This window comes from Mirounga leonina, unplaced genomic scaffold (assembly GCF_011800145.1).
Source record: "Mirounga leonina isolate KUSES-001 unplaced genomic scaffold, KU_Mleo_1.0 Mir_447, whole genome shotgun sequence".
Classification (NCBI taxonomy): domain Eukaryota; kingdom Metazoa; phylum Chordata; class Mammalia; order Carnivora; family Phocidae; genus Mirounga; species Mirounga leonina.
The window spans coordinates 3,445,438-3,469,660 of NW_023270757.1; the positions used below are offsets into that span (position 1 = coordinate 3,445,438).

The following is a 24,223-nucleotide window of genomic DNA, read 5'->3' on the forward strand; positions in this document are numbered from 1 at the left end:
CCAATCTAGAGAGAGAAACCAAAAAAAACAAAAATCAAAACCTGATTTGAGGGCGCCTGGGTGGCTCAGTTGGTTAAGCGACTGCCTTCGGCTCAGGTCATGATCCTGGAGTCCCGGGATCGAGTCCCGCATCGGGCTCCCTGCTCGGCGGGGAGTCTGCTTCTCCCTCTGACCCTCCTCCCTCTCATGCTCTCTGTCTCTCACTCTCTCTCTCTCAAATAAATAAATAAAATCTTAAAAAAAAAAAAACCTGATTTGAGAACACTAATATATTAACATATATAAAATAATATATGTGGCACACATATATGTGGCAAATTTGAGCGATTCAAATAACAGGGGGGTTATTTGGGAAAGGAGACAGTAAGTAGTGTTGTTATTTGATTCCATAGTTTCAACTTTCATTTTATAAAAATTCCATGAATTGAAAATATTTCATATACTGAAGTAAATTTCTACTGCTATGTTATGTCAGTTTCTTTAAATTTGAATTCCAGTATAGTTAACATACAGTGTCATATTAGTTTCAGGCACAGAATATAGTGATTCAAGAATTCTATATATTACTCAGTGCTCATCATAAGTGTACTCTTAATCCCCTTGACCTATTTTACCCATCCCCCCCCCCCACCTCTGGTAACTATCTGCTTGTTCTCTATAGTTAAGAATCTGGTTTTTTTGGTTTGTCCCTTTTTCTCTGTTCATTTGTTTTGTTTATACATATGAGTGAAATCATATGGTATTTGTCTTTCTCTGAGTATAATACTTCACTTAGTATTATACTCTACATCCATCAATGTTGTTGCAAATGTCATGATCTCATTCTTTTTTATGGCTCAGTAACAGTCCATCGTACATATATGTACCACAACTTTGTCCATTCATCCACTGATGGACACTTGAGCTGCTTCCATAATTTGGCTATTATAAATAATGTTGCAATAAACATAGGGGTGCATAGATCTTTGCAAATTAGTGTTTTCATATTTTTGGGGTGAATACCCAGTAGTAGGACTGCTGGATTGTAGGTAGTTCTATTTTTAATTTTTTTGCGGAACCTCCACATTGTCTTCCACAGTGGTTGTACCAGTGTGCATTCCCACCAACACTGCAAAAGGATTCCTTTTTCTCCACATCCTTGCCAATACTTGTTGTTTTTTGTGTTTTTGATTTTAGCCATTCTGACAGGTGTGAGGTGATATTGCATTGTGGTTTTGATTTGCATTTCCTTGATGATTAGTGATGATGAGCATCTTTTCATGTGTCTTCTGGCCATCTGTATGTCTGTATGTCTTCTCTGGAGAAAAATGTCTGTTCATGTCAAAACTGCCATTTTTTAATTGGGTTATTTGTTTTGGGGGTGTTGAGTTTATCAGGTTCTTTATATATATTATGGATACTAACCCTTTATCAGATGTCATTTGCAAATATCTTCTCCCATTCCATTGGTTGTCTTTAGTTTTGTTGATAGTTTTTTTTTGCTGTGCAGAAAATTTTAATTTTAAATGTAGTCCCAACAGTTTATTTATGCTTCTGTTTCCCTTGCCTCAGGAGACATAGCTAGAAAAATGTTGCTGTGGCTGATGTCAGAGAAATTACTGCTTATGTTGTCTTCTAGGATTTTTATGGTTTTAGGTCTCACATTTAGGTCCTTAATCCATTTTGAGTTTATTTTTGTGTATGGTGTAAGAAAGTGGTCCATCTAGTTTCATTCTTTTGCATGTAGCTGTAAAATTTTCCCAACACCATTTGTTGAAGAGACTGTCTTTTTCCATTGCATATTCTTGCCTCCTTTATCAAAGATTGACTATGTAATTGTGGGTTTATTTCTGTGCCTTCTTTGCTGTTCCACTGACCTATGTGTTTATTTTTGTGCCAGAACCATACTGTTTTGATTACTACGGCTTTGTAGTATATGATATGCCAGTATTTAATCATGCATGCCATCAAGTAGCACAAGTAACTCAATCTCACCAAAGACGGCCAAAAAACAAAACAAAACATTGTGACTTAGGGAGAAAAGAGAGAAAGTAAAGAGTTACTTTCCCACTGTAGTCACACTATTTTGGTGCTTATTTTGAAGGGCCAAAGAACTATCATTAAAATTTCACATATCTAATAGAAATTTAATTTGATTAAGTAGTGATCATGACCACATGCTGACTATTTTGCAAGGTACTTGGTAGATGTTGTGGAGGTGGAGATTGATAAAACATTGTCCTTCACTTTAAGAAACTCATCATCTCCCTGGTGGCAAGAGATCCATTTGCTAGCTATAATACAAGGCAGAATAAAAGGCACCAAAAAGAGGTATAAACAACTCACAGTGGGACTAAAGGAGCAGAGAAATCACCAGATTCCTGGTCCTTTGTGCCTGGTATCTCTGAAACCAGAGCCCCTCCTCCTCGGTTCTCCCAGAAGAGCTAGGGGAGGAATACTGTCTGAATATATGGGGCAAAAGCACAGACCAGAGGCCTAAGAAGCTCCTTATAAAGACTTTGCAACAAACCCCCTGGATCCGCCCCTCCCCCCCCACTTAGTGGTTCCTTGTGTAGCCAATTACTGAGCCTCTCTGGGGTTCTTCAGCTGGCGGATAATTTCTAGACAGTACAGCCTTTGCAGGCACTTTGATTTGTCTTCCTTCTATTCTGCCAAGTCATTTACCATTCCTCTATCCAGTCCATGTCTAATATGCTATGGACTGGGGTTCAGATGTCTCTGAGCTTCAATAAATCTGGGGCAAGTTTCTGGTTGTTCTTGCTGGATTTTCAAAAGGAGAATAGAGTGGAAATGACTTAAGTCTTTCATCTTAAAACCTGTCTTGATTACATGATTATTACAATTTCATAACTGAATTGACATTAAGAATATTAAAAATAGGGTGGAAAATTTTAAACTCAAACTATAAGACCAGACCTTTTCTAGACAAATTTTGAACAATGAGGCAAGTAGGGTAGGAAAGATGCTCTGTGGTTTCAAAGAGCAGAAGGAAACTTCAGAGTGTTCCCACGTCATCTCAAGGAGGCCACCTTCCTCCTGAAGTACAGTTAGTAAACTACAAGTAATTCAAACCTTCACAAAGATGGTGAACTCTTCCACTTTCTCACTGGCTAACACCAGCTTCTTCTGTGCACCTTCTAGGGCCTGCTCACTTTGCAGTGCTAATCCCTGAAGATGCTTAGACGCTGCCGTTTCAATCTCTGCCATTGCAGATTCAGTCTCGCTTACTTTTGATACTAGGAGACTAAGCTTGACATCCTGCAAAAGACCGGTGATCACAGAACAAAAAATCATTCACAAACATATTTGGAAGAGTCAGGTATACGTGTCAGGTAAAGAAATGGTTTCATGATTCTCTTTCTATATGTATTTATTTTTATTTGGGTAAAATGGATGGTTGTTTTCATTTATTTTCAATAAAATATCCTGTGCACATATTCTCATATATTTATCATCAAAGTTAGTTTATATTTTTAAGAATTATAAATCATTAAAGACATGGAAGCTATTTTAGGCCAAAAGACCAAATGGAAATATTTAATTAGTTTATAAGGTTAGGTGGATCTGAAAAATTTATATCCACTTAGGCCAGTTCTTTTTTTTTTTTTTTTTAAGATTTTATTATTTGATAGAGAGAGAGCACAAGCAGGGGTAGCGGCAGGCAGAGGGAGAGGGAGAAGCAGGCTCCCCGCAGAGCAGGGAGCCCAACGTGGGGCTCGATCCCAGGACCCTGAGATCATGACCTGAGCCGAAGGCAGACGCTTAACCAACTAAGCCACCCAGGCGTCCCTCCACTTAGGCCAGTTCTTAACAATAGTGTTCATTTAAAAGACATTATCAAGACACAAAATCTGTTTCCCTAATATAGCACTACCTTTCATGTTAAACAAATTCTTAGTGTTTCATGTAGAGATAGAAATGTTCTTTGCTGTTATCTGAAACAATTAAGTTTCTCATAATAGTTTTGGGGAGAAAAAAATGACAACTTTAAAAATGAAAAAGATACAGTTATATTCCATTTCTACGCTAACATGTCCAAAATGCATACCTTTTTTTCTAATTCCTCTTTAGTTTTTTGATACATCTGTTCATAATGTGACTTCTCTTTCACAGCAACACTGAGTCTCTGCTTTAGTGAATCAATTGATACCTTCTTGTTGGAACATTCTTCAGTTAGTGTCTTCACCTACAGTAAAAGCATAAAGGTATCTCTTATTGGTTAAGGCATCCTAGTCGTATACTCGATCTGTTTCAACAGAAACCAAAACGAAGTCATGAATAAGTCTAATTTCATTTGTTTTCTCATAAATGATATCAAATTTAAATAAAAGAAGTTAAAAAAAATGATAAATTCAAGTATAAGGTTTGTAGTACTCATATTATGAATGAGACAAAATCCTTAAATCAATAACAAAACAAAAAATGCACAAAAAGGGATGAATGCTGGTATGTGTGATCTGCCTAATAATACAGTACTAATTTTAACTATGTTTCCTTTAATTACTAACCTAAACTTCCTTAAGCAGGGGATGGTTGTCTTTGATTCTTAAACAAGCCAAGTCATGGGTAATTTTCAGTTATAACCATATAACATGTACTTTTTAGGATAAAATTAAATAAGTGATACAACACATTTACTATACATCTGAAAGAAGAAATAGTTTCTCTTTATTTGCTTAATACCACTAAAGATATATAATTACTTATACAAAGATTCTAAGACTATATCTGGAATAAAAGTTTAAAAATCAGCAATATTTAAATAACACTGAAAAAAAAAACCTATAGGAAGTAATTATAATTTATGTGGGTGTGTGGAGGAGAAAAAGAAAGAAAATCCATGTGCATTTGTCTTGCTCATGTAAAATTTTCTCTCTTAAATCCATTTGAGCTAACAGCTACTTACATTTTTATCTCCAACAAGGAAAGTAAGGGAGATGCTCTCTCTGGAGTGGATAACATTTAGTGAATGCCAAAGCACAAGCTCCTTTATGAGTTGTGCAAATAGCACCTTTTTAAAAAAACAAAACAAAACAAAACAAAACACGAAAAATCTCTTAGTCAGCAAATTGCTGATTTCTACTTTGGGGTCAGGTATGCAACGATATTAAATACAACTCTCTTCCTAAGTACACTGAATTAAGTGTAGAGAAGGAAAAAGTACACTTTTTAAAAAATTGTGGTAAGTACATTTTTTAAAAGAACTTCTGGTAGTTATTAGTTATCACCTTTTTCATTTAAAAATATATGCTTCATTCGATCATTATAAATGTTAGTAAATTAAATAAAGCAAATAAAATAATTTTAAATTGTATAAACTTTAAAATGCTGAATAAAATGTAATTATATACTGCAAAACATTGAAGGTTTTTAAATTTAAATTCGATTATCTTCTCATGGTATGTTCACAAATATAAAGAGAATGTGTGGCTATGTTATGTATGAGATTTGAGTCTTGAATTTTAAAACAAATAATGTACTTTCAGAGCAAGTAATGTAATTATATAACAGTACACATATTCTATGAATATTTTCTATAAATTTAATAAGATTGGATACTCAAGAACGTAAGAGGGAAATGATTTTTTTTCAGTGTCAGAGAACATAAAAGTTAATACCTTTTTTCCCAGATTTTCTAACATTTCATTAATACTCTCATTACTTTCCAGATTTACTTTCTGTCGAAATTTCAAGTCCTCTATCAAATGTCTTTTCATGGTTATATCCCTCTCCATTCGAGACATCCTTGAAAGGGAAAAATGACATTTTATTGAGAGTGACAGGAAATACTTCAACAGTGATTATATGATTATATGATAATCTTACATATTATCCAGTGTTATACCTACCGTTAATTTTTAAATGCTATCTGATATTAATTGCAAATAAGATAATTGCATGAGATGAGATATTGCTCTATGAATACTCTGAGTTTTTATAAAATCTATAATCCAGTGTGACTGGTAATTATAGTATTATATATATGCATTAGGACATAAAAAATAGAAGAACTGAGAAAGATTGACAAAATTTATGAAAAATTAAAATTGCTATATTTATATTTTTGCATTGCTAAGAAAAATCAAACTGATATTTGGAGATCATGAACAAGCCTAACACTGATAGGAAACAATTCTATACATTAATAAACAAATGTAAAAATCTTACACCATCATATAGAAACACAATAACCTTAGGCATGGTAGCTTCTATTTTAATATCACTTGCGATTTAACTGACCGATCAGCGTGGCTTCCGTGGATCGCGTGTATAAACTGGCAGCTGAGGTGCCTACTCCCAGTTCTACCGAATAGTAACAGGCAACACTGGCCACGTGCTTGCTGTGTGCCGAGCTCTGTTACAAGTGCTGCACGTGCACTCATTCAAGCCTCACAGGAACTTTATGAGCGAATGCCATTAAATGGTATGCGATGCAGAGCTAGCAGGTCGAGAAGCCAGGATTCAAAGAACGTTTCTCTAGAGCCCTCACTCTTAAATAGTAAACAAGACTGCCTCTTAGGCTCATAAATAAACCTGGAGATACTTTGTTTAAAAAAATTAACCAATCTTTTAGTCTAGTCGTTTCGTCTGTGAATATCACTTCTAAGTGATCTTCACTTAAATGTGGTATACGCGTATGTACACGAGATCTATAGATATAGATATAGATAGATTTCTCAAATTATCAACAACAGACCGGAATTCTATCTAAACATGTTATCACCCCTAAGCTCTAATAATGTATCTATAAAAGATATAGAAAGGAAGTCATTTTGATTCAGTGAGAAAGAACATTTCAATCCCCTTTTTGTTAATAAACACATAAAGTACAAACTTCCGTGATCTTTTATTTTAGAGAAAAGCAAAACTTTCCTTTTTTCCCACCTTAGCTCTATAATGTTAGGCATTAAATCCAATAAAAGATCAGTCTACATATATATCTGCCAAATAATTACCACATTCTTAAGTTTTCTGTTTGTAGTCTTTAGTTTTTAATTTTTTTTTTATTCTTGTAGTCTTTAGGTCATTAATTTATATACATTCAAAGTTAAATGTTTAAGAACGAAAACCTAACTTTACATATTCTTACTCTAAATAAAAAATTGCAAATCGTTTGCCATCGACCATGCTTATAGGTAATATTCCTTAAACTTTCATCTTATTGAGGTTTAAACATGAACTAAGGAAGGAAAACTTCATTTTGAACATGTGGTATTGTTTCTTGGGTGCAATGGTTAATAGAGTTAACTACCACTAGATGGCACCAAATACAATGGATAAAAATATCAAGACCATACTTTTCATGCATCTCCTTTATGTGTTCTTCTTTTGCTAGGAGTTCAAATTTCAGAGACTTCACATTTGATGACTGTTTAGTGAGTTCATTAGTTGCATTCTAGATTAAAAATACACATAAAATCAAATACACCTTTCAATCTTTGGTGGAATGCAGCATACAAATAAATGCCATTCTCATGAAGAGTATATTAAGTTTGCAAAATTATGGTTATAATTTAAAAGGATATTTTAATATTTTTAAATGCTTTATTTCATATGTTTTAATAGAAGTACTATGATACACTAAAATTTTCATATAACATACCAAAACCACAGAAGAATGCCACTGTATAACAACTGTAAGAAGTACATACCCAAAATACACGTATGGGAAATATGGATTGTCTTTGTAAAACGTAACTGTGCATGTGGTTAATTTAGTATTTTAATGGGTTAAGAAGATCACTTAAAATGAATGGTGGGTTTACAAAGAACCCCCGTAACAGACCAAATATGGTCACAAATGCTCTGCAGCTCCTCCCATTAGGAGGTGAGATTCATCTTCCATCCCTTTCAGTCTGGCCTGGCCTATGATTTGCTTTGACCAAAAAAAATGTGGCAGAAATGACATTACGCAAGTACCAGATCTGGGCCTCAACCCTTGCAGCTTGCACTTTTGCCCTCTTGGAATGCTGCCTGGGATCACCTTGCAGGGAAGACAGAGGAAAGGCCATGTGGAGGAGGACGGGGGTATCCGAGCAGACGGTCTGCAGACCAACTGCCGGCTGCGAGTGAGGCTATCTTGTAACTTCCAGGCCAGATAAATCCTTGAGTTAAAAGAATGCAGGCACAGGAGAGAACTCAGAAGACAGAAGCCAAAGAACTGCCCAGTCCTACCCACTGGATCCCAAGAATCAATAAACTGCTGCTCTTTTTTTTAAGATTTTTTAGACAGGGACAGATAACTGATAGGGAATTTTACTAATACTCAATACTTCCTTACTTGAATTTATTAATAATACTAAGTATTATTAAAGTCTCTATGCATCAACATCAGTTTGTCAAAGCAGAACAGCTTTGTGGTATTTGCTGACTACACAGCCCAGGAGCCAGAGGTAGGAACTGGAGTGTCAGGAACCCTAACTTTTAATTTGGACTCAAGTTCCAAGTGAACATGTAATCTGAGATATTACCTAGTGTTTTCGATATTATAGTTTCTCCACCTACAAGATAGTGTTAACATACATTAATTAATCTGCTAAAATTTTAAAATATTAAATTAATATAAATAGAATAAAATATGATAGCTTTAAAAATATTTGGAGTAGTTATTTTGCTAATCTTTCTAGTATTTACAATCATTTCTGTTAAAACTATTCCCAGCTTTGACTATGTCATACTAAAAAAATGTAAATTTGAAAAGATGAAACCATTAATCACACCATGTAAATACGAGTCAAATTCATTAGTCAGACTTTAAAATATCTCACTGGTATAGCATATGTAAATGCAAAATTTGAAATAATTTTAATTTTTACAATAAATACGTAAATTTTCTTAAAAATTCAAGACTATGTCAGCATGGCAAGTGTATTGAATGTGAAAAATTTTGATTAAGTGGGGTCCTTTGGGTGGCTCATTGGTTAAGTGTCTGACTCTTGATTTCAGCTCAGGTCATGATCACAGGGTTGTGGGATCGAGTCCCATGTCATGTTCTGCAGTGGAGCTTGCTTAAAACTCTCTTTCTCTCCCTCTCCCAATGCTCCCCACTTCCCCAATCTCTCTCTCTCTTGCTCTCTCGAAAAAAAATAAATAAAAGTTAAAAAAAAATTTTTTGATTGTGTAATGCAATCTAAATTTCCACCATATTTGACATATATTGCTAGAATAAGATATTCCACACTAGTGAATTTAGGAGCTAATTGAAGCTTTTGCTTTAATCATTAATCTTAAATTCTCTCTGGAATGATTGTTCACTCATTTAGAAAGATGAACATCCATAGTACATTAAGCATTGTAATAGTGATACTTCAGTATAGTGACATTATAAATATTATCACTGTATTAATTATATATGTTATCTTGCTGTATTATATCTTCATCACTATATCATTATATTGTCATGGCTTTTGGAACTATTATGATATAAAAGGCTACTGACCCCTACTCTAAATGGTCCCAAACTGCTGTTTTTCTCATTTTGTATTTTCACCTTAACATTTTCTTATTTTCTTTTTCTCTTTGTCAATCCCTTGGTCAAAATTTCTCGCTTCTGCCATCCATGTTCCTGCCTAAAAACAATCATCTGGCCCTTGAATATGCTAGTTCTAATCTGTTGCTTCTGAGGTATTTTCTGCTGAGAAGTTTAACAAATAGACTTATTACAGCTGTATTTAAAATAAAAGATAACAGGCAGTAAATGAAGCCTGACAGTATCTTCAGTGGAATAAATCAAGTGGATTTTAAGGTAGTTGTTTGATTCTTTCTGTTTTTAGACTTAAGGCTGTTATTTTAGGACTGAAAATGCTGTAAGTCTGACTTCTGGAAAGTTGAGGGATTACTGAATTATAGTAAATAAAACAACACCAGCTTGATATATACTTCTGCCAGAATTTCTAAATCTCACAGCCATTTCATTTGATCCTTAAAAATCCTTATGAAGTGGGTAGAAGGGTATCCCTGCTTTAGACCTCCAGAGAAATTATTTCCTCCAGTCTGGTCCCATAAGAAGTTAGTGCACAAAGAGTGATCAAAACCCAGGGCCTCTAACATTTTCCATTTCTACTATACAATACTTATCTGCAGCATGACCTCAAACCTGGAGTAAAACACATATTTCAAAAATGTCACAATGGCAAGAATCCATCGTGGTTAGAGCTTTCCTGTCTAAGTTTATTAAATTTTATTTTATTTTTTTTTAAATTGCAGAGTGTCTGAGTAAAGGCATGGACTCTGAAGTCAGATGGATTGAGTTCTAATTTCGGTTCTATCACTTAGTAGCTCAGTTGATTTTGAACAATTAGTTTATCCTGTGTGTCTGCTTTCTCAACAGTAAAATAGAGTAATAGACTTTATCTCACAGGACAGAAATAAGGTGTTTTTTAAGATTTGATTTATTTATTCGAGAGAGAGAGAGGGAGAGAGCACAAGCAGGGGGAGCAGCAGGCAGAGGGAGAAGCAGACTCCCCGCTGAGCAGGGAGCCCGATGTGGGGCTCGATCCCAGGACCCCAGGATCATGACCTGAGCTGAAGGCAGACGCTTAACTGTCTCAGACACCCAGGCGCCCCTAGAAATGAGGTTTAAATGAGTTAATATTTCTAAAGGACTTAGAACTGCCTGGCAATAGTTTACATATAAAGGAACAGTAGTTTAAAAGCTACAATGCTTCATTATTGACCTCCTGGAAAACTGGAAGAGAACATGGTCTACACCAAAGGAATGCTTTCAACAATCAGGAAGTCAAAGAATCACAAATATAAACTGAAGTACTAGTCAATTCAAATTATATAAATAACAACTACAAATACACTAAATATAAATAACATATATATATATCTGTATATATATATATGTATATGCCATCCACTGGAAGGAATTTGTACATCTCTAAATATTTGATTATTGATCTATATAAAGTTGGGTACCTTGAGGAAACATGCATAATGTAGGTAAAAATGAAGATACAGAAAATACACATGAGCACTCAAATGATACTAAATGTACCATGTGTATCAGAGGTACACCTAAGAATTTACACAGAAAAGCCTAAAATTAATTGGCTAAAATAAAAAAAGATGTATGTAAACTTTAATATATTCAAATCTTTAAAAAAAATTTTTTAATTAACATATAATGTATTTGTTTCAGAGGTACAGGTCTGTGATTCATCAGTCTTACACAATTCACAGCGCTCACCATAGCACATACCCTCCCCAGTGTCCATCACCCAGCCACCCCATCCCTCCCACCCCCCACCACTCCAGCAACCCTCAGTTTGTTTCCTGAGATTAAGAATTCCTCATATCAGTGAGATCATATGATACTTGTCTTCCTCTGATTGACTTAATTCGTTTAGCTTAATACCCTCTAGTTCCATCCACGCTGTTGCAAATGGGAAGATTTCATTTTTTGATGGCTGCATAATATTCCATTGTGTTAATATATTCAAATCTAACCAGTTTTTTCTTAATTAAGCATAAAAACATCAACTAGAAAAGAAGTTATTTCTTGGAAAATTATTATGTTAGCAATTTGATACCTGTCATGGGTTGAATTGTGTCCCCTCAAAATTTATATGTTGAAGTCTTAACCCCAGTACCTCAAAATGTGACTGTATTTGGATAAGGCCTTTAAAGAGGTAATTAAGGTCACATGAGGTCATACGGGTTGGACCTTCACCCAATATGACTGGTATCTTATTAGAACGAGCGTAAACACAGATCACACAGACTCAGGGATGACCATGTGAGGACACAGCGAAGAAGGTGGCCATCTAGAAGCTAATGAGAGAACCTACTACCTATGGATACCTTGATCTTGGACTTGGAGACTCCAGAACTATGAGGGAAAAAATTTCCATTACTTAAGCCACGCAGTCTGTGGTACTTTGTTAGAGCAGACCTAGCAAACTAATCAAATATCAAAACAAAAATTTGTAGTAGCAGAGGGTATTATGTATCTTAAGGTACTGGTCTTCTAAGGTACTTACATATTAAAACATGAAACAAGACAAAGATCAAGATTTATCCTTTTTGTCCCTAGGTAGCCTGGTCAGTGTCCTAGGACTCCAAGCTAGATATGGACACTTCACTTCAAACGTACATCTAAATTGCTCCAGGCATTCTCATAGTCTTATCTTTGTGACTCACACATTCCTCCAAAGTGCAGAGAGATTTATATATGGGTGCAAACTTACACCATGGGAAACCATAATGTAAACAACCTAGAGATATTGATATGGGTCTATTATTTCCAAAAATTATGTTAGACCATTTCATAGTAAGTAAAACCAAGTAAGTAAAATATAAGTCAACGTAAAGCTATTAACCACTTTAAAAATTTTAGAAGTCAGATTAGGTATTATTGGATCCAACATTCTATTTTATCTTGGTGAAAACTAAAGTTGTATTAGGAGCCTGAAGACTTAAGTATAAGAGGAATCACAGAACTGTGAATCAAAGTCTCTGTAGTAGGTATAGATAAGATCAAAGAATATCTCTATGATTTTATCTTCTGTACAGAAACCTAACACTGAAATGGTCAGTTTTAGTCCACTTTTTCACAAACAAATGCATTTTAAGAAAAGATGTATGCACCAAAGCTTGCACCACTATTTTTTCTCATATTTCTATTATGTAAGATATTTAAATTTATAAAATGTAGAGGTTGAGGCAAGTTCTGCACATAAAAACTCTGAAGATGATATTCAGGAAATATCTAAATTAATGCCACTGTGTATATCTGATTATTATTAACAAAGCAAAATATTTTCAAGTAATGATACACTCATTTACTTTAAACATTATCCTATTTTATCCTCTTAGTAATCCTTCATTTAAAGATACTATTGGAGAGAGCACATATCATATTTTGAATTAAAAACAACTGAGTCTATTTGATAATTCAATATTCTACTACCCTTTTCTTTTTTTTCTTTTAAAAGTCATAGCTACTCCATTCCTAACGTATTATGTGCATTTCCAACCAGAACTTTCTTTCTAGTGACTCTCATTATAGTGATGGTCCCGCATAAACTGTCCTTTTAGCTGCCAGCTAGCAATACCCACCGAACAAAATAATTAAATACGTGAGGAATAAATGAGCTTGTGTTAAACAGTTTGAAAATGAACTTTCCAATTAAGTATCACAAATCCTGTTTCTTACAAGGTAATTCTATTTAAACTAAGGCCAGCCTTATTTTTAAGTTGTTGATAGTTTCAACTGGACTTAGACGGTATTCTTTACAAAGAAAAGGAACACCCCTTTTTACTCTTATTCTCAGGTTTAACTTGCTAAAATCTATTAAACCAACCACCTTTGTTCTGTGCTTCTCCCTCCCCCAATAATTTCCCTCGTCCTTCCTCATCTCCATCCAACAACAACCAAATCAAAATAGTAGCAACTGTGTAGAGGGAAGCAATTCTATTTATGTTGATACACTAAAGTTTGAAAGGAATTCTGTGCAGTGGAGGGAGGGATGGAGGGTAGAGGGGAGTTCAATAATGGAAGAGAAATGACAATGGCCAGTTTCTATCACCTTCTAAATTAGGATTTCATGGTGTCTTCTCATTTTCTCAGAGAATAGTGTTAGGAGTTACCATATAAGAAACTACAAGGCTAAAAGAGAATGATGAGGCCAAATATAGTATTAATAACTTTTGGATTATTTATACCATAATTTACCCTTATTAGTAGAATTAAATTAGAATCAATATAAACAGGTCTTTAAGGATTCACTAACTTAATATATGTTTTCATGTTTAATAAAATTTATAATCACCTTTAATTTACACTGCAATTGCTTCATCTCCAAATCCATGCTCCTTGAAGGACCAAGTGATGTGACCTGTATCCGTGGAACTATCACCCGGGAAACTTCTTCTGCCAAACTTGTGATTTCAGATGAGGACTCCAATTTCCTCAGCAAGTCTTCTTTTTCCCTCCGAAGCCCAGCCAAATCAAAATTTAGCTTCTTTTTTAAAAAGAAAATAAATATAAATGTATTATAAAAGTAATTACTTTTAACCTAACAATTATGAGCATAAAATTCTAATGCTAACGAAAAAAGTGAAATTAATTCTAAAAATAGTTATTATAAAAACTTTACAGAAATCATAACGCCTCCGAGTTTTTGCTTAAGGTTGTAGTGCTTGTAAAGGTTAAAACAACATGGGCTGGCTGTACCCAGCATCTTTTGGTTGGCTGGTCTTCACTCAAGATGTGCTATTTCTTTGACTTCACATATACATGGCTGAGCCAGAGATTCACGTATTTGATAACCTTGACTTCAGGACTGATGTACTTGACTGGTAAAAGCCAAGCTGGAGCAGGACAGGATAACAGATGTTAGTTGTTTATTCCACTGGGTAGGTCTTACCATCCTATATGGCAGCCAAAATGCTTCTCATTTAGTAACATAAATGTTAAGTCCAATTAGCAGAAGAGGCTTATTAGAGATTTAGTTCAAATAAATAGTGTGCAAACAAATTCGCTCAGTCTTACACATCTGATTGATAGTCGACAAGTCCTCTTTGTAATGTTCACATAGAACTGCACCAAACTCCTTACATTTGAATTTTTAATGACATCAACATTTTACTAAAAGACATACTGGTAATGTTTTTATGAAATAGTGTAAAAGAAATGGTCTTAACGTCAACCCTTCCCATTCACCAATCTGCAGTCAGCAGAATGTCACCAAGCTATAATGGCATAACAACTCAGAGCTCCTTAAGAGGATAACTGCAGTACTATTTTATTATTCCAGAGAAGCTTATAATATGGTAGTTTAACATGAGGAACAAGTACACAAAATGGTACTGAAATCTCTCAGGGGGCAAAAATCTTTCTTAGTGAAAAATTCTAATGAGAAACAGCAAAAGATGTAGCCAACACATACAGTAATATAAATATGGGACATAATAAGTTATCTAAGTATTAATGCTATATTTAAACACAACTTTTAGGAACTATACCAATAATTGCCTAGGTATTTGTGTATATATATCTATACTGTTACGTATGAATAGTTCAGATATTGGATTCAAAACTACGGCTTGATATATTTGATATTAGATTATGTTTTGGTAGAATAAAAAGTATGTTTTGGTGAAAAATTCTTTGATTATATTTGAACTTATTTTTTTTAAGATTTATTTATTTGAGAGAGAGAGAGAGCAAGAGAGCATGCACACTCAGGGGAGGGGAAGAGGGAAAGGAGAGAGAATCCCAAGCAGACTCCAGCTGAGTGCGCAGCCTGAGGGGTTGGATCCCATGATGGATGAGATTGAGACCTGAGCAGAAACCAAGAGTTGGAAGCTTAACTGGCTGCTCCACACAGGCGCCCCTCTTTGACTATATTTGAACTTATGATCTAAAGGTGTGGTTCTATATATTTTCAGAAAATATTCATTCATGAATTGTACCAAAGTTACCTAAATAATTAATATCTAAAAGCAAACTCATAATTTCCCTAACCCTGAAAGTCTTCCTAGTTATCTTCCAAGCTTGAATCCATCTCCCTCCTTGTATATTGTCACGTTCTATAAATTATGTCATGTTCTATAAATTATGTCATGTTTCTCATATTCGCTCCCTCTGCCACTTTCTTAATGAAGACTCTCACTATCCCACCAAGACCACAGCAAAAGCCCTTCCCCTCCCTGCAACCCTTCCTATTTTTAAACCATCTTTTATATAACTTTCTAAAACAACACCGACCTCTTAATCCCTCATTCAAAAGGCCTTCAGGGGGTTTCTTACCCCAGTAGAATAAAGCTCAGATGTTTGTGGTTTTCATAAGGCTCTCTAAGATTTAGCTTCAATTTGTGTTTCAGCCAGACATCATCTGAAGTCAAACCTGCCTGCCATACCCCAAATATGCCATTTCTACATCAATGACTCTATACTTGGCATCTCCTTCCACTGAAATTTCACTCATGCTTAAAAAACAGCTTAGTATTTCCTCCTTTATGAAGCCTTCTGTTCTTTCCCTTCTTCTTTTTCTTCAACAAGTAGCTTCTCCATTCCCTTAGCTCCCATAGCATTGTGTCTATTCTTCAACCATGAACCCTAATAAGTCCTTGAGAGAGGACTGTGCCTTTTTCCCCAGGGTGTCTAAAAAAATGTCTTCTGTATAGTAAGAACCAAAAGAAAGGCACAATAGACAAACTGTGGAAGGAACCAAGATGCCCTTTAACAGATGAATGGATAAAAAAGATGTGATACATATATACAATGGAATATTACTCAGTCATCAGAAAGGATGAATACCAACCATTTGCATTGACATGGAGGGAACTGGACGGGATTATGCTAAGTGAAATAGGTCAAGCAGAGAAAGACAATTATCATATGGTTTCACTCATATGTGGAACATAAGGAATAGAGCAGAGGACTACAAGGGAAGGAAGGGAAAACTGAATGGGAAGAAATCAGACAGGGAGACAAACCATGAGAGACTCTTCTGGACTCTGGGAACCAAACTGAGGGTTACAGATAGGAGTGGAGTGGGAGGGGGGGCGCCTGGGTGGCTCAGTTGGTTAAGCGACTGCCTTCGGCTCAGGTCATGATCCTGGAGTCCCGGGATCAAGTTCCGCATCGGGCTCCCTGCTCGGCGGGGAGTCTGCTTCTCCCTCTGACCCTCCCCCCTCTCATGTGCTTTCTCTCTCTCTCTCTCTCAAATAAATAAATAAAATCTTTATAAAAAAAAAGGAGTGGGGTGGGGGTTGGGGTAACCGAGTGATGGGTATTAAGGAGGGCACATGTTGGGATGAGCACTGGGTGTTATATGCAACTAATGAATCATTGAATACTACAACAAAAACTTATGATGTATTATATGCTGGCTAACTGAGCATAATTAAAAAAAAAAAAGGTTCCAAAAATTGAAATCTCCCTATTTGTAGCATGGATGGTGCTATGAAGACACATTGATTTCAGCTCATATTTACAATCTTTCTATTAGTTTATCACTATATAAATTAAAATACACTTTTATTAGTAAAGTAATATTGTCAGTGTTTACTTAAGTAGTATGCACTGGAGCATTTATCAATCCTGAAGTGAATGCTATGCATCTAAATTAAACTTTCTAAGATTTTAATTTGGTATGACATAACTCATGGCTACAATTCTATGTGGAATCTCAGGCAACACAGAAAACTCTACTTTGATGAGGCTCTTTTCTTCCTACGAATAGTCCCGGTAGCTTCTCTCATTTGTTAAACTTGTATGACATTACATTTCTGTCTATTCCTTCCACAGTGGCAGATCCTAACACTATAAATAAATCCTTCACGGAGGAAAGACCAAGCCAATAAATATAGTTCTCTAAAAGACATGCATAGTAGATTTTAACGTTAATCTGACAGTATAAAAATTTATTAAATGAAAAAACACTGAAATTATGGAAACTGTAAATCACATGACTTGTAATTTATTAAAATATAAAACATATTTTAATTAACCAATATTTAAAATCTAAAATCTTTAAAATGTACTTCCAATATAATTATACATGCCCAGAAAAGCTACAGGGCCAGGGGCGCCTGGGTGGCTCAGTCGTTAAGCGTCTGCCTTCGGCTCAGGTCATGATCCCAGGGTCCTGGGATCGAGCCCCGCATCGGGCTCCCTGCTTGGCGGGAAGCCTGCTTCTCCCTCTCTCACTCCCCCTGCTTGTGTTCCTGCTGTTGCTATCTCTCTCTGTCAAATAAATAAATAAAATCTTTAAAAAAAAAAAAAAAAAGAAAAAGAAAAGCTACAGGGCCATGTGTTGAAATAGAAGAAATAAACAAATCATATATTCCATCAGGTTGGAGTCCTTTATCCCTTAGAATTTTGGACAAATAATGATGGCCTTATTACTAACTTTTCTCAGTTTAAACATCCTATTTCTTATTTGAGAAATGCTACAGATAAGACAAGAAGTATAAATAACTTTCTTTTGTGTACACTTGGCTTGGCATGTGAGACTACTTGTGGTGACCTTGTTAGAAAGAGAGTATGCTTAAAATTTACCAATAAATTAAGATTATCCTTAAAATTGTTGCTTTTCTTTTTTATCAAAAGCATGATCCTATCTCTATATTATTACTTTACCATCTCCAAACATTTAAAATATATGTCATTTATATTAAAACCATAAATAATAATAAAACACATGGAGAGTCATAATTTCTAGATTTTAGCTTTGGATTTACTGCTTACCAGTTGAGTATGATGCTAATTAGCACTTGACATTGTTTCCTCATTTAAAAACAGAGATGATGTTTGTCTACCTAGCAAAGGTCATTTTGAGGGCAGAATTTTTTTAAAGAATTATGATAGCACTTGGTAAATTTTAAATTTACAGCATTATTGTTAGCACTATCTTGCGGTAAATGCTACCATAAAGTGTATGAGAAATACCTTAAAGGCTGAGAACCTGGATTTTAAAAAAACTTTGTGACATACATAAAATATTAAGTATATATATAAACATATACAGAAAATTCCTCCCTTAAAGAGAACCTGGATTTAAAAAAAAAAAACTTCGTGATATATATAAAATATTAAGTATATATATAAACATATACAGAAAATTCCTCCCTTAAAAGATATACCAATCTTTTAAAAGTCTATTTCAATTTAAAAGTTGACTTCACTGAGAATAAGTACTGAGATTTGTATTGATTTATGTGTAGTCAATTATTCTAACCAAAGTTTATAAAGTAGAACTTAACACTATAAAAGTTTAAAACTAGACCCTAGTTATTATTTATTTAAATAGAACATTAAAGAAGCATAAGTCTCTGAGAAGGAAAGAACCCTCTAAGCAACTGTAAGAAGAAACAAAATATATTGGAGAATTCATTCTTCAGTAAGGAGCTCTGGCGTAGGCAGAATCCTCAGATGACCCCCAATGACCCACACCCTGTAAAATACCCTCCCCTTGTATGTGGGTGAGACCTGCGAACATAATAAGCTATCACTCCCATGATTGTATTATTTATGTTATATGCAAAAGGCATTCTTTAAATTATGGTCCCTAATCACCTGACTTTGAGTTAATCAAAAGCAAAATTATGATGGCTGGTCCTGACCTAATCAGGTGAGGCCTTTATAAGAAATCCAGGGGCTCCCCTGAGGTCAGAGAGATTCTCCTGCTGGCCTTGAAGAAGTAAGTGGCCATCTTATGAGAGGACTGTGGAGGGGTTAATAAGACAGGAACCTAAGGAAGGCCTCAGGAACTGAGAATGGTCCTTGACTGGCAGTCAACAAGGAAACCGGGACCTCAGTCCTATAATCACAAGGAACGGAATTTTTCCAACAAACACATGAGCTTGGAAGAAAAGCCTAAGCTCCGGAAAGGAAGCCAGCCTGGAAGACACACTAATGTGACATTCTGTGATAACACAGCCTTGTGATACTCTGAGAACAGGGTCTCACTAAGCTGTGCCAGACTCATCACCCATGGAAACCGTGATGTAATGAATGGATATGTTGTTTCTAAGCTACTAAGTTTGTGCTAATTTGTTACATAGCATGGAAAACTAATGTTGAATCCCCATTTTTAAAAAATAAGCCTCTTTCGGGCGCCTAGGTGGCTCAGTTGGTTGGGCGACTGCCTTCGGCTCAGGTCATGATCCTGGAGTCCCGGGATGGAGTCCCACGTCGGGCTCCCTGCTTGGCAGGGAGTGTGTTTCTCCCTCTGACCCTCCTTCCTCTCATGCTCTCTGTCTCTCATTCTCTCTCTCTCTCTCAAATAAATAAATAAAATCTTAAAAAAAAAAAAAAAGCCTCTTTCTTAAACCTTGTTCTCTTATTGCCACCCTGCCCCACTTTGGGCAAGTATCCTGAGCCCCGTAGAGTTTGCATAACATCCTCATTCGGATTTAATTTTCTCTTTATCCATAATTTTGTGTTAATTTTATGTCTTCAACTGCCTTAAAAATGATCTCATTTTCTCTGCTAGAAATATAAACTGCCTCTAGATCTGCATCTTACAGTTTAATTGCCAAGCAAAAGCCTAAGACCAGAAGCTTCCTTTTGCTGCTCTCATCAGTAACTGTGGAACCCCATGACCCAGGTGAATAAGGCTCTCTTGACAGACTCTCCCTTGTTCTCATATATGATAGTTCACTCAGTTTATTCAAGAAATACATTTCTTTTATTCTGGGCCCCAACTTAACATTTTCTGGAAGATTTCGATAGGCAATGTCTAGACTCGGAACTTAACATTTTCTGGAAGACTTCGATAGGGAATGTCTAGACTCGGAACTTAACATTTTCTGGAAGATTTCGATAGGGAATGTCTAGACTCGGAACTTAACATTTTCTGGAAGACTTCGATAGGGAATGTCTAGACTCGGAACTGACTCGGAACTGACTCAGCATTTATTTTTTTAAATACACACAGCATAGTAGTAACTGTCGTAGCTCTGTTTTCAATGATAAAAAAAAAAGTGACAATCCTTGCCTTCAGGTAGCGACCAGTCTAAACCCTAGAAATATACAACAATAAATGACAGTAAGCGCTATGAAGAAACGAAACAGGGAACTAATGGGAATGTTACTGCCTGCACATCCCACCTGGTAAGTGCTGTTACAGCCAGTTTCCTTCCATGCATCCCTCCTGGTCTGTTTTGTCAGGTGTTTCCTAGAAGCTAGGCGTAACATTAAAGGCTACAGCTAGATCTACAGCCACCTTGCTTTCCAGCTTTTACTCTAGAGAAGGTATCTGCTCAAAGACTGGTGAGTAAACTGAGGGCAATCCTGACAGGAGGGAGGCTCTCTATTCCAGCAGGGAGCCTTGGTAAACATTTTAATATTCAAGAATGAATTATCAGAAAAACTAAAACTGGGCCCATGGAAAATATCCTAGAGTCCAAGTGAAATGAAGCAAAGGGCGTAGAAAAAAAAAAATCAGAATTGAAAGAATCATTTCCCTAATCACTCCCCAAAATAATGTATTTTTAGAGTAACTTTAATCTTGATGTCACCAAAGAATAAAATATTCAACATCTGACTATTTAATGGATATGATGCTAGTCGTGGCACAGGAAAAGAAAACACTTGTGAGTATTCACTAGTTTAGGAGCAGCACTCCAGGGAAAAGGACAGGGTGGCACAACTCTTCTGATTCTTTTTTTTTTTTTTTTAAATTTATTTATTTGAGACAGAATGAGAGAGAGGGAGAGCACATGAGAGGGGGGAGGGTCCGAGGGAGAAGCAGGCTCCCTGCCGAGCAGGGAGCCCGATGCGGGACTCGATCCAGGGACTCCAGGATCATGACCTGAGCCGAAGGCAGTCGCTTAACCGACTGAGCCACCCAGGCGCCCCTGATTCTTTTTTTTTTTTAAGATTTTATTTATTTATTTGAGAGAGAGAGAGAGAATGAGTGGGGGGAGGGGCAGAGGGACAACTGGACCCCCCACTGAGCATGGAGCCCGATGGGGAGCCCAATGCAGGGCTCGACATGGGGCTCAACGTGGGGCTCGATCCCAGGATCCTGAGATCAAGACCTGAGCTGAAGTCAGATGCTTAACCAACTGAGCTACCCAGGTGCCCCAAGAGACTGATTCTTACCTAATGTTTTTTGCTGGACAGGAATCACTTTATAGCACTGAAAAACACTGTTCAGTTCTCCCCGTGTTTTTCACCACTAGATTGGAAACTGAAAGTAATGAACTATCTAAAAACTTCAGAAAACAGTTTTAGTTGGGATAGTGGGATCTGAAATGTAGACACATGGAAATTCTAGAAAATCCAGCCTAACATGAGGCTGAATGGGTCACAGGAGCAGGGTTTCTGAGAAGCCTCTGGAAAAAATAGTTGGTGGGAGGATTCTTTCCAGTTCATCCTAGGGAAAAGGTTAGATGTCAAATATTGGAAAAGGTCAGTCAATAAAACGAGTAAAAAGTGAGGGTTAGCTCTTATCTCTAACAATAGTGGAGTCTCTGATTTTTCTTTCTCCTTGTGAAACCCAAAGGCCTTGACAGTCAAAGTAAGGAAAAACAATCATTCAATGGCAATTGTCTGTTTCCAATTACTTCACCCAAATCTTTCATCTTAAATTCTACATAGGACTGAGAGTATGGAATGATGTTATTTCATGTTGAATACACAAATAAATTGATTTATATCTCACAATCAGATTATTCTGGTCCACACTTAAGCAGTGGCAGCAATTTAAGAATCTTACTATTATAACTTTTAAAAATTATTACATAGTAATTTTGTTACCAGAATTAAAGCAAAAAAGACCAGAGAGAAAATTCTAGTTGAATAATACCTACATAAATTCTATAGGCAAGTACCTCCTAGAAAGTCACCATGATCTTAATGTTCTTTCTCCTTCCTGTAAATAAAATCAATATTCTTTCAATGGGAATACAGGTCTCTCTTGACTTATGATGGGGTTACATCCTGACAAACTCATCATAAGTTAAATATATTATAAGCCAAAAATGCATTTAATACACCTAACCTACCGAACATCAGAGTTTAGCCTCACATGCCTTAAATGTGCTCAGGACACGTACATAAACCTACAATTGGGCAACATCATCAAACACAAGGCCTGTTTTATAATAAAGTGTTCATATCTCAAGTAATTCATTAAATACTGTATTGAAAGTGAAAAAGAGAATGACTGTATGGATACAGAATGACTATAAGTGCATCGGTTGTTCACCCTCACGATCGCATGGCTGACTGGGAGCTACAGCTGCTTCCCTGCCCAGCATCATAGACAGGACTGGACCATATATCACTAGCCCAGGAAAAGATCAAAAACCAAAATTCAAAGTATGATTTCTGTGGAATGCATATAGCTTTCACATCATCATAACTGGGAACAAGGTAAGTCAGGGACTATTGGTATTCTTCTACAAGAAAAAAAAACTGAAGGAAATAAAATTCTGTATTGTCCATTTAGAAGACTAAAAGCACAGTCACTTAATTAAAACATTATATGAGCTACAAAGAAAATTACATGGGTTTCTAGGTTATTAGTATTTTCCATATAAGTACTTATCTAAAAAGATAGTTCAGATTAATAACTCCTTCAAGTTAGTAACAAGTGTTATAAATTGAAAACATGAGTTTTTCTTTGTGATGATATTTGAGATCTTCAGGAAAAAGAATTAAAAATTAAAACCACCAACCAAAAAAAAAAAAAAAAGAACAAAGATCTCAGGCAGAGATGGAATTATTTATGTAACAAAACTTCTTGTGAAAAATGCACTGAGTTATTACATCACTCATTTATAAACTATTTTCTGACAAATGCAGTTATTAAAAGCCTACAGTATGTTTCACAAAATGTCAAGCAAATGAAGGTAATATAGAGGACTTTTTACCAATGCTTTTGCTAGTAGTTAGACTTCAGTAGCCTTTAGAGACCCTTAACTACCCTTTGGCTAATTGGCCAATGGAAGATTAATTCTCTTTTTATTCTAGCAGCACTATTTTAACACCCTTTACACTCTGTCAGTGTAGTGTCTGAATGACAAAATAATATTGTGCATGAATAATAAGCAGAAAAGTTAAATTAACATCTCATGTTTCACATGCCATACGTATGTGTCAGAACTTTCTTTTTAAGTCACTGACATTCAACTTTTTAAAACAATCTCATGTTGACATCTTATTGAGGTGAATCTTCCTAATTACTGCTAATTGCCTATCAAGAAAAAAACTCTTTTCATGAAGTGCAGTTGTCTAGTACAGATGAACGTAGCTCCAGTGTGCACATTAAAGACAAAGCATGACACTTAAGGTGCTACTTTGTTATAAGGTCATACTAAATATGGTTTGCAATTAACAAAGCCGTTTTTTATGGTACTGGAAATGCCAATCTGTCCTGATGTGTTCAAATTAGCTTCTATCAAAGAAGTATGGATATCTGCATATGGATAAGAGATACGCTACTTTCAGTAACATTTACAGGAAGTAAAATTAATTCAATGCCCTTACACTTTGTGATGTGGGTTCTAAGTGATGCCCAATTAAATAATTTCATAAATATGTTTGAATACGATTTCTCAAAATGAAAATCAGCACTATTACAAAAGCCAAATCATTTAAAACAGTTTATTGATACTTTTCTCAAAACAGCCCCAAATACTGAAAACATTTAACATGTACCCTTTAATTTGTACTAATAGTTTTGATGTGAGGGGCATTTGTAGTAAATATTAATCTAAGTGATAACAGCAATATATGTGTTTCAAAATAATCGGA

General features: G+C 35.5%; 1 protein-coding gene across 1 annotated transcript in view; it reads right to left on the reverse strand.

Annotated features, from left to right (window-relative positions):
• Positions 1–24,223, reverse strand: part of CNTLN (centlein) — a 262,849-nt gene that overhangs the window by 26,544 nt on the left and 212,082 nt on the right. The window contains exons 17-21 of the mRNA XM_034987908.1: positions 13,779–13,970; positions 7,299–7,396; positions 5,619–5,745; positions 4,049–4,186; positions 3,073–3,258 (exon numbers count right to left, since the gene is read on the reverse strand). Coding sequence (XP_034843799.1) covers positions 3,073–3,258; positions 4,049–4,186; positions 5,619–5,745; positions 7,299–7,396; positions 13,779–13,970 — 741 coding nt within the window. The remainder of the gene's footprint in view (positions 1–3,072; positions 3,259–4,048; positions 4,187–5,618; positions 5,746–7,298; positions 7,397–13,778; positions 13,971–24,223) is intronic.